The sequence below is a fragment of the Trachurus trachurus genome, assembly GCF_905171665.1.
Source record: "Trachurus trachurus genome assembly, chromosome: 8".
Taxonomy (NCBI): Eukaryota; Metazoa; Chordata; class Actinopteri; order Carangiformes; family Carangidae; genus Trachurus; species Trachurus trachurus.
In genome coordinates this window covers 30,289,768-30,301,973 of record NC_139905.1, presented here as the reverse complement: position 1 = coordinate 30,301,973, position 12,206 = coordinate 30,289,768, and the positions used below count along the sequence as shown (strand labels likewise).

The following is a 12,206-nucleotide window of genomic DNA, read 5'->3' as shown; positions in this document are numbered from 1 at the left end:
AAGAATAGAGCAGGTTTGTTGAGCAGAGCTATGGATGTAGGCAGGAATAAGAGCTTATAGCCGTTAGTGTTGTGTCGGCTCTATAACGTCTCCCTGAAGGCAGCACTTCATGTTCTGAATACAGAATATTTATAGGATATACGTACATATCCTGTTTGTCGGGTTAACAACTATTTCACAGTCTATGGTATTATCAGACCAGAAGGAGTCTAGAGGTTCTCCAGAGTTCAGAGGGGAAGTGGACAATGTAAGATTGTCAAAGGTCTTGTTAAACGGTCTGACAGGAAGGAATGACACATTAAGTCCTGCAGCTGCCCCTTTACTTCAGAACATATTTGTGTGTTTGAGAAAAGACAGAGGAGGAGAGATTACCTGAAAGAGTCTTCAACAAAAGTGGTGCACACTCTCTTCTTGATGATCTTGGGAATCCAGCTCTGTGAGAGCAAGGACAGTGTCACATACTGACATTAACATATATCAACAACACACAGTGAAACAAACACAACAGAGAAATGTCAAACAGGTCTCTTGACTCCCCTGCTGCCTAAACTAACATGGAAGAACAAGCTTCCTGTTTCAAATGGAGGTGAAACGTCCTCCCGTTAAGAACCTAAACACTGACCTTCAAATCACTGCACAGTACGGCGCGGCACGATCACTGTTCAATTCCCATGGCGCTGCATAAGAAACCCCCATTACCTGCTTTGTTTCGATATAACAACAATCAGAGCCGCAACCATCTGTCTCTGCTTGTCTGTGTTGTTACTGACACTCCTTCGGGGTCTTTCCCTCCATGTCCTGCTTCCCATGAGTCCTGTGTTCACATAGGACACAGGACACCAAACTCATTTAAAGGGATAGTTCACCCAAAATTCAAATTTCACTCATTATCTCACCCTCATGTCGACTAAGAGCTGTGAGAATTTTCAGAGTCCTCTGTCCCTTCTCTGAGTTATTGGGGGGGCCACGCAGCAGTATTTGTCCATATAATGGTTGTGAATGGATACCACTTTTCTTCGTCCAAAAAGACACACTAAAAAACATCCAAATACCTCCATACTGCTCGTCTGTAATGTCCCTCTGGTATTGAAGCCCCGACATGAGAAATTGTTCAATGCAAATGCACTGACACAGGAAGAGCAGTGGACTGAGACACTGGGAGCTTCCGCTACAAACAAGCTTAAAATATAGACTTATTTAATTTTTTGGGAACAATTTCTCATGTCGGGGCTTCAATACAAGAGGGACATTACAGACGAGCAGCATGGAGGTATTTGGATGTTTTTTGGTGTGTCTTTTTGGACGAAGAAAAGTGGTATCCATTCACAACCATTATATGGACAAATACTGCTGCGCGGACCCCGATTCTCACAGCTCTTAGTTGACATGAGGGTGAGTAGATAATGAGTGAAATTTAAATTTTGGGTGAACTATCCCTTTAAGTGACTAGTAACCTGGTTAGTGAACAATCCACTCGTGCAGCAATCAGACCTCTGCTAATAGGCCTGTGCTAGTTTACAGTTGTAGCTCAAACATCCATCCTTCTATCTTTCCATTCATCCATCCATCCGTTCTCCTTAGAGTATAACAAGTAGGCTATTACAAGTATAATTTGCTTTGTATAGGCCTCAGGTCTGAAAAGAGAAACATGCTCTATGACACAAGTATGAAAACAACCTGTTTGTGTTTGTGGTTTATGTGTTGTAACAGATGAGGCAGGTTCAAATGAAACACAATCTTACAGCTTCACTGACAGAGGACTGGTTTAACCTGTCCACTGTTTGTTCTCCATGAACTTCTTCACTGCTCACCACCTTCCTCATGCATACACCTGGTGTTAGATTACAGGATTTATTTCCCCTCATTCTGTCCATTGGGACCTGCACAACCCAGACCCTATACATCATTATATAGCTACACTGCATTGTAGTCCACAGAGAACTGAACTCAAAGCCCACTGTGTCTGCAATGGAAACATCTCGCTCTGAGAAAAGATGCAAAACCCCCGCCGCAACACAGACTCCTGGAAAAACCCACCGAGTCCAAAGTAAACGTGCAGTTAATGTGCAGACGGTTGTGTGTCCTCTCTCAATAAACCTCAGTCATTTCAAACGTCGGTGTTAGTGGGTCAGAGCCGTGACAACTGCCTGGACTGTGAATGAATGAATGAATGAGTATCTTGTTCCACCTACAGAGCTGTGTAATGCATACATACATCACATGTCCAGGTAAGTTGTTGAGAGTCTTCACAAAACAACTTAAACAGAGCTGGTCAAATCTTTACAAATTAAAAGCCCTCCAGTGTTTCATTGGATGGAAATCTTGTAACTTTACACCATAATGGGCTTTTATCGCTGTGTTGCAGGAAGAGTGTTGTCAAATCCCTTGTTGCTTGCATTCCTGTTGTGTGCATGCTTTTTTTTTTTTTGCAGTTAGCCATGACTCTTCCCCTTAGGTTTTTCCCATTTAGGAGAAATCTACTGACGAAAGAGAGAAGATTCAGTAAAATAACCACCTTAAAGTGGATTTTCTACCATTTCTTTCTTTTCTGTAAGAATACATGTTAAGGAAGAAAAATTGCCCAAAATATCAAAAATGATTAGTGCATGAAAAAACCTGTTTTTGCCTGTAGTGTCTCGCCTTAAGAATTTTTTTATTTTTCACTTCTTCTTCAGTCAGTGTGAGGGTCTAAGGCAGTGTTTTTCAACCTTGGGGTCGGGACCCCATGTGGGGTCGCCTGGAATTCAAATGGGGTCGCCTGAAATGTCCAATAATTGATAAAAAAAAAAAAAAAATACTGATAAAAATATTTTTTAAACTAATTATTATTCTTTTTAAAAATATGATTAAAAACACCACACACAATTCTAAACAACTGTATTATATACTTTCACTTTCTCAAATTTAAATCGAGTTCAAATAAAATGCAGCATATAAAAATATCTGAGCTGGCGCATCTTGATTGACGGGGTCGCCAGAAATTTGTGATGTCAAAATGGGGTCACAAGCCAGAAAAGGTTGGGAACCACTGGTCTAAGGTCTAAGGGCAGAGCCTGCTGTGTAAAGCCTAGGCTATACAAATCGGCAAACACACATACATAGGCCTACCCATTGTATTTCTGAACAGAATTAATAATTTCTTGTACGTATTGTCGTACACACTGCTGGAATGTACATATTTTCTTGCAAGTTATTTTTTATCTGTGCTCTATATTCCTTCACTGCGGCAACAATGTAAATTTCTCCATCGTGGGACAAATAAAGGATTATCTTATCTTATCTTACCAATAAACTTGTCCCGTCTTGAATCTCTTGAGTACCGAGCAAACCAGAGATACTCAGCAGACTGCCCGTGACACCGGGCATATTCCTTAGAATCTGGTGGTCATCCATACACAGGCCAGTCAGGAACCAGGTTTACTGGCAGTCTGTTTCAAAAACAAGTCTCCAAATCTAGACGCAACGACCTACGTTATCAACACAGAACCTGTTGAATGGTGGAAATATGATGCGTCGGTGTCTCAGTCAAGGACATTGCCTGCAGTTCCTGCTAAAATACTTAACATACTCCACATCTATCAGTGTTACTTCCCTCCAAGTGTTTTGATCTTTATTTAATTCATGTCATGGGCTTGGCTTCTTTTTATTGATGTGCTTTCAAGTCTGAATTCTGAATGCTTTTTATGCATCACAACAAACACACAAGTAGTTATGAAAACAGCGTTAGTCCAGGTCAGTTTGCTCATGTGAAATGAAGCTTAGCGAAAGTTCAGACAGGAAGACTGTCTCTCCCAGCATGCCCACTGAGTCTATTTCATCTCTCCCACTTCCCTCTGAAACACACCCCTCAGCACTCGTCCTCCTCATCCAATCACAATCACCCGTTTGATTAAACAGAAAGGGGAAATGCTTAGGCTTTGGAATCGCTTGTCTTCTATGCCAGTGGATAGAATAGCCAAAAAAGTCTTTAACTGGGATAAAACACATAACTATCCTTGGCATCGTGACATGAAAGCTATTTTTAGCAAGGCTGATCAACAGCATATTTTCACTAATGGTTTGCGTTGTAATGTTAATTTTGTGAAGCATAAGTTATTTCTTGAGTATAAAGAAAAATGGGCTAATGAAATCGGGTTTAAACCAAAACTCAGAACCTATTGCCAGTTGAAAAATGTATATTGTTCAGAACCTTATGTGACCTTGCCATTGGATAGATCCAAGAGATCTTTATGTGCCCAGTTGAGGGCTGGGATTCTCCCTCTGGCAGTAGAAGTAGGTCGGTTTAACTCAGTACCTGAGGATGAAAGACTGTGCACATTTATGTAATCTAAATGTAATCGAGGATGAACTGCATTTTGTGTTTCATTGTCCGTTATATGACGAAGCCAGAACAGGCAGTTTTTGTTTCAGAAAATGCAAAATGTGAAACCTGAGTTGTTTTGGGTTGATGATGATGATGAGGTAAAGTTGGAATGGTTCTTCAGAAAAGAAGTCTTTACAATAGCTACTTTCATAAAAAGTGCCTGGTCAAAAAGAAAAAGTGAATTATTTATGTGAATTCCATGTGGTTTTTGTTTTTGTTTGTTTTGTCTGTGCTCTGATGATTTTGTTTGTTGTCTAAATATGAAATGTGTCTTGTAAGCCCTTATAGGCTGGGCGCCTTAATTGGTGCATGACACTTAAATAAATATCAATTCAATTCAATTCAATTCAATTCAATTCAATTCAATTCAATTCACAATCCGCCACCTTCTCTCCTCCTCCAATCAGCTGTCATGTTTAAATGTGCTCTCTCTCTCTATTCTCATTCAGCTGTCAACCAGCCCGCAAAAACTCTCGACCCACCTCCTCCCCTTCACCTCCTCAATCAGGATCCAGGCATCTCCATCTCCAGTCCGGAGGCTTCCATGTCAGCATCAGCATCATCCCTACCAACACCACCAGTGTCTGGGCCCGGGGGGAAGTCCGCTTCACATTCATCAATCTGTCTTCTAAGCTGATCTGCTCCCTGGGGCCTCAGCGCCAAAATATTATTTGTTGACAATAAATGTCTTTCTGCTTCACATCCCGTCTATCCCATTCTTAAAGGGATAGTTCACCCAAAATTCTAATTTCACTTATTATCTACTCACCCTCATGTCGACTAAGAGCTGTGAGAAGTTTCAGAGTCCTCCGTGGCTTCTCTGAGTTACGGGGGGGTCAGCGTAGCAGTATTTGTCCATACAATGGTTGTCAATGGATACCAACTTTCTTCGTCCAAAAAGACACACCAAAAAACATCCAAATACCTCCATGCTGCTCGTCTGTAATGTCCCTCTTGTATTGAAGCCCCGACATGAGAAATTGTTCCGCCGGTCAGTGCAAATCACGTGAGATTTGCACTGACACAGGAAGAGCAGTGAACCGAGACACTGGGAGCTTCTGCTACAAACAAGCTTAAAATATAGACTTATTTAATTTTTTTTCAGAACAATTTCTCACAGCTCTTAGTTAACATGAGGGTGAGTAGATAATGAGTGAAATTTGAATTTTGGGTGAACTATCCCTTTAATAGTCTGTCCTGATTGAACTTTAGTCATAGTTCCGTCTGGACTCTCAGCTGACAGCCTGACCTCAGAGTCACAAGTTGCAACAGGGTCAAAGCCTCGGTAGTCCTGAACAGACACATCATCTGATCCAGGCAGTACACATTGATGATGATGATGATGATGATGATGATGATGATGATGAGTCAGTTTACAGGCTACTCTCACTAGAAGTGGAGCTGAGACAACATGTAGTGTAAATAAAATAAAATAAAAGCAGAGTGGAGAGAGCACCATGATCTAGTCTCTTCTGCCTCTGGACCTGGACAGCCTGGGTCTCCTCTGTCAGAGTGTGACAGGGTGACAATGACTTTGAACACCAAAGTAAATCCACTTTCTGGAGGGGTCAAGTCCTGAATCCAGGAGTGAGGCTGTGGGCTGAGCTGAGAGAAACTCCTCCTGAACATGAAGCAGGTTTGATCAGCAGCTACAGGAAGAGCTGGTTTCAGAGAAGGTTCAACCAGTTATTAAAGACGACCTATGCAAGTCCCGTCACGTTCCCACTGTTTTGCTGACCCTCCTCCCGGTCCATCTCCATTCGCTTTGGCTAAGGCCATTGCTCCTGGAGTCCACACCCAAATCAATTATCTTTCCACTGCAGTACACAATCACAGAAAACACACACACAAAAAAACTAATGAAAAACAAAAACAAACTTACAACAATATTACAGGACCTAATTCAAATTAGCAGTACCTTTCACAATGTAGCTTTTAACATAATTCCTAAATAGTCAGATGGTCAGGTAGTCTATATATCAACATACGTTAGACATAATTCCATTATTCCATTTACAAAAACAGAATTTGGATCACACTAATACCAAGTAGCCTCAACTAAACATCGGCAGACACAGAGAGCTGTTTGGCTAACAGATGTTCTTTCAGTAGTTCTTTAAATCTACAAGTGCATTTGTTAACAATGATGCCGGCAAGAAAGCAATCAATAGAGTAGTAAATAATGTTACATATACAATGTTACGACTAAGCGATGACAGGTTTGTGACACGGTGCTGCAGAGATGAGAGCTGGGACACCGCCCGGGTCGGAGGCTCTGACCTTACAAAGTTGGTTTTCAGCCAAGAGACACAATAAGTGACACACGGAAGGCAGAGATCCTCCATTCTCCCTCATAACAAGTTAAGCTGTTTATATAAACCATCACATTTACTCCAAAGCTGTTTAATTAAGGTAAAAATGTAGCAAAGTTAAGCTACAAATCCTGCATAGTTCTCTTTAAATCCAAGGTTCACTGACTCAACCAGACACAGAGCTGCTGAGGTTTAGTAACTCCAATATTGCATCGTGTTTTCCTGCACATTATAGTGACATCACTGCACCTCCTGAGGCTCAGTTCTACATGGTCACATGGTTCCAGGTAAATCCATGAGTGCTCCGTAACCCATAATCTCTAGTTTATGACAGATAGGGCTTCACAAATATACACGTCGTAACACGTTTATGATGAATTATCGTATCCACCGCTCCATGGATTGATTTCTCACCGTTAAAATCAAATGCACATGACTGGGAGGAGGGTGAGCAAAACAGAGGAAATAAGATCAGACTTGCATAGTTCCCCTTTAAAGTCATGACCAGTGCCTGATGACATGCCTAGGACTATAGCAGCAATCTGGTCCCTATTAGGCTGAGAGCATAAAACCATCAAAACTGAAAGTAAATTTTACTTGCAAACTAATAACTAAAATAAAATAGTCAGTTGTAGTAGACTGCTGTTAAGACTGAAATGTTTTATCTGTAAAAGTGACACAGTTACTGTGGATGGTGCTACCCCCTCCTCCACTGCCATCAATAAGACCCTTTGTTATCTTTAACTGGGATTTGTTGTGCAACCCAGCCAGGAAACAAATCTCAAAGATTGTATTTTTTCCCCACCTACGTATATCATTATGGAAGTCGTGTCTCTAAAAGATAGTGTAACTCTGTTGTGGCCCTGGCTGAATTATTTCCTCATTACCAGGCTGCTCTAACACATCTCTACGTTCTGTCCAGCTGATTCAAAATGCTGCAGCAGTGGTGCAATCCTCCACCTCACCTTTGAGGCCATTAATGGTCACCATCATATCTTAGATGTCCCTACTACTGCTGTCAGAATGTAGGTCTACTCATGCTTCCTGGAGCAGAATGGGAGGCAGAGTCGTCAGCTGTCAGGCTCCTAACCCTAACACTCTTTTATAGTGGACTTGTCACGATTATAGATTTTCTTGGTATGATTATTGTCACAAAAATAATCACGGTATTACAATTATCACGATTATTATGCATCAATAGATTTCACAACACTATGAATGTGTAAAATCAAATATAGTCAAGATATAATTACATTACTAATCTCTCAATATAGAACCAGTTATTAACCCCCAGGGGAAGTGTTTGAAATATTTAAAGGGACAACGAGGAGTTTCTATTTGGTTATAAAAAAAGTCTCTATCGTTATTTTGTTATTTTAATTAATGGTGGAAATGCTGGTCGAGCCGACCAGCGTTTCCTTACTTTCGGTTTTGCGGACGCTCATGAGAATAACGCCGCCGTATTGCCGTTTATGGTCGGGACTACGACGGTAACTGAACCTCTTTGAACCTCTGACTTTAATTCTTGATGAATGAAAACATGAGTCCGTCTTGCGCCGGTTGAAGAATTCTACGGTGCGCGGCGCGCGGAGGCTCATAAATGTAGTGTGAAAACGCTTTGCTTTTCCAAAACTCCTCGTTGTCCCTTTAAGTCATTAATTGTCATCTATACCAAATATTTCAATTCATTTTAATAATTTTTTTTAAAATTACAAATAATATGCTAACATTTAAATTCCTATTAATTCAATGTTACGTTAGGTAAATGGACCGGTATCTGACTGTGCATTTTCCTTTACTTTGGCGCACATCTGCTGATATAGTTCCGACATAATCTTTTTCGGAAAGTGATGGTATTTAGGAATCTTTACGATCAATTAATTGTGGCGTTTAATACCGCGATTAATTGTGAAAACAAGTAATCATGACATTCCTATAGTGGACAGATAGAGCATCATATATTGTATAGATTATGATATATCATTTATTTACTACTCAAATGTCCTGTTTCTCTTTTATGCTGCTGTGACGAACAAATTTCCCCTGAATGGATGAATAAAGTTTAACTTAACCTATCCTAACCTGACCTAGAGCCTCATACTATCCCTTGTTTAAGCTGCTGTAGACCTAAACCATTCTTCCTCTCCACCTGTTCTTATTCATTTCTATTAAGTAAGTAAAGTAAGGGAATTCTATTTATATAGCACTTTTCACAGAGAGGACTCACAAAGTGCTTCATTAAACTAGGAAATACAATAAAAAAGCATCATACGGTGTAATGAAAAGACAACAGAATTATAGCAAATACACAGAATAAATTACAGTAAATAAACTGATCACTAGTGATCCCCTCCCTGCTGTTGTGACCACTTACTGCCCCCATGATCCTGATCAACAACCACTTCAGGGTTAAAATACCTAAGGTACATTTCACATCCTGGCTGTGTGTTTTTCTGCACAAGCTGACAGCTGTTGACACAACACCAGCATCAGGTTGTTGTCGGATGTCTTCATGGTGGACAGATTTAAATTTTAATCCCATTTCTTTTTCACTGGAACTGACTGTCGGTAAAATCTGAAAATCACGACAGGTTTAGTGCGGAATTTTGATCACAATATGTTTCAACATAATAACCTCAGTGGAAACACTTCTGCACACAGGTTGACAGAAAGGTGCGTCGGAGGAGGAGAACAACGTGGACTTGGCGAAGAAACTCCCGCACACTTTCTTCTTACTTGCAATTTTACAGGTAAGAAGAAAGTGTGCAGGATTTACTTTGCCAACTCATAATAACCTCAGACATTAGATCAGTTTTCGGGGGGGACTGAGCTGTGAGACCCAGCTCAGATCAGGTGTTAAAGTTTCCACACTTCACACATTCTGTGTGTTAGGCTTGAAGAACCAAAAAACCGACTCATTGTACTTTTCCATCTCCTCTTTCAGGCTCCTCTTTGGAGCTGGTAATGACATGCTGGTTGCAACCAAACAGAAAACAGATGGCGCTGAGCCTCTCTTCTGATTCGCTGACTGTTTTCTATGTGATCTAATAAAAAATGTAGGAGATTTCACATAAACACACAGAGAAACTAAATCCTGCATGGTTGGGTGATGAGTCTGGGGGTGGGGGGGGTCATGGGACGTGGCTGAGAATGTTGATTGCTCTGCTGTGACATCACAAAGTTGCACAAGTCCTGACAACTGGTTTTACGGTTCAGTTTCAGGATACAGGCTGTGTGCATTTCTCTGTGGAGAGTCAGACTTTAAAACTTTCACAGTAATAATGTAGAACCTAGAGCTGCTTTATGATTAAACAACACATACTGTAGACGTCAGCCTTTACACTACATGGACCTGTAACATCCGTCTCAGATGATCTCTCTAAGTTCAGGCATTTGAGATCCAATCAGTGAGAACACATCTGGATCTGATCTGGAACCATGTGTATCCGCCTTTCCATAGAAATGTGAATGCAGATACAACAGACAACAAAAGCCATCTAATGTATTACAGTTAGTTGGTTAAAGCCCGACCCTCCAACAACATTTTAAATCCATTCTATATTATTAATCTGATACTTTTTATTCTATGTTGTTTTATTTCTATTTTATCTTTCTGTTATCACAGTCTCTGTTTCCTTTGCTGTGCCATAATTGTTACCATGTCCCTAAAAGCACTACACTGTACTGAACATTTGAGAAAACAGCACGATGAATATGATTCTGTATGGTTGGTAAAAAAAAAAAAAAAGTGGTCACTGCAGACATGTTAGTAGCACCAGCTGATGTGCTGTCCACCTGTGACACATGTCAAAAACTGAACAACAGGTCAGCTCCTGTTGTTGTTCTTGAAGATCAAACAGAATTCCAGATATTCTCTCCCATTCTGGTCTAATGAAAAGTTTACAGCAACAACCAACAATCCACGCACAGCAGTCCACGAACACACACACACACACACACACACACACACACACACACACACACACACACACACACACACACACACACACACACACACAGGAGTCTGGAGGGCATTTCAAAGCCCTGTTCTGTTTGTCTCTCCAAAGCAATATTGAAAGTTACACACACACCAGGACCAAGTGCTTCCTGCAGAGACATCATGTTATCACCACGCCTCAGATCTAGACACATTCCACTGTAGTTGTAGTTACTCTGAGTGATGTTATCTATACAGCAGCGTATGATACACAACAAGACCAGCAGCGTGCTACTGTGTCTCTCACTTTGGTCTGGTTCAGATTCTAAAGTTGTATCCTGAAGGTTGATGAGTGCGTCGGTCCTGTAGCTGCCTTGCTGTTTCCACAACAGAAGTGTTTTCCCCAAACTATGACCCGGTCAGACACCAAACATCCCTGATGTAAACACCAAACAAGTCCCCATCAGCTGATAATGTGGATTCATTCTATCAGCTCCAATCTGACAGTCTGCTCCACTGTGCAGCAGGAAACCCCACGGACTGTGCCTTTATTTCTACGGTTTGACTTGACTTTGTGTGTGCACAGGAACACAATGCTCCCATCAAGTCCTTCAGTCAGGCTGAACTTCATACCGCACTGCTGGCCCCAGGCACTTTACAAGTCTCAGCTGGTACAACAACATCTGTGTTTAACCAAATACAGGACCTCGCGCTTCTCTGCAGTAGGAGGAAAACTTTCAACAGAGTTGTGTACATTTAATATCACGAACACAACGGCTGATCTAAACCAAACACGCAGCGCTGTCTCCTTCTCATCAGTTCTGCAGCAAACCGAGGGACACCTTCTCCCTGCTCTCTCCTCTCACAGAGAAACCCCGTGTCTGTGTGGTGTGTGTTTGTGTCCCGGTCGTTGACAGACTCGTACCTGGTCCCTCTCTTTCGTACTTCCAACCTTTCCTCCCCCTCCGTCTCTCTCCAGCTCCTTCATCCTGTGCTGCATCCTCTCCTTCTGCCCCGCCAGCTCCGGCTGCGCTGTGCGTCCTGCTGCTCCGCCTGCTCCGCCCCGCGCGCACTCACACACAGAGGCGCGTGCTCCTCAGCTGCGTGTCGTCACGTATGGCGCCAAATATGCCTATAGCAACAACTTATATTCTCACTGCATATACTTTTTCATAAATTTGGACTTCAGGTTCATATAATGATAGTTAAACTGAACTTAAACTTGAGTTTTGTTTTCCAAAAGACTAATTTTCTTTTTTTTTTTTAAAGCAACACTATTTCAACCTTAAAGGGACAACGAGGAGTTTTGGAAAAGCGAAGCGTTTTCACACTACATTTATGAGCCTCTGCGCGCACCGTGAAATTCTTTGACCGGCGCAAGACAGACTCATGTTTTCATTCATCAAGAATTAAAGTCAGAGGTTCAAAGACGATCACATACCGTCGTAGTTCCGATCATAAACGGCGATTCGGCTGCGTTATTCTCATGACTCGCCACGAAACCGAAAGTAAAGAAACGCTGGTCGGCTCGACCAGCATTTCCGCCACCACTAATAATAACAAAATAACGATAGAGACAAAAAGATATATTTAT

The 12,206-nt window shown here is 41.4% G+C and overlaps 1 protein-coding gene across 1 annotated transcript in view; it reads right to left on the bottom strand.

The window, feature by feature from the left end:
* trpm4a (transient receptor potential cation channel, subfamily M, member 4a) overlaps window positions 1-11,613 on the bottom strand; it is a 38,635-nt gene extending 27,022 nt beyond the window's left edge. The window contains exons 1-2 of the mRNA XM_083978041.1: window positions 11,538-11,613; window positions 373-434 (exon numbers count right to left, since the gene is read on the bottom strand). Coding sequence (XP_083834167.1) covers window positions 373-434; window positions 11,538-11,612 — 137 coding nt within the window. The 5' untranslated portion in view covers window position 11,613. The remainder of the gene's footprint in view (window positions 1-372; window positions 435-11,537) is intronic.
* Window positions 11,614-12,206: the final 593 nt, after the last annotated feature.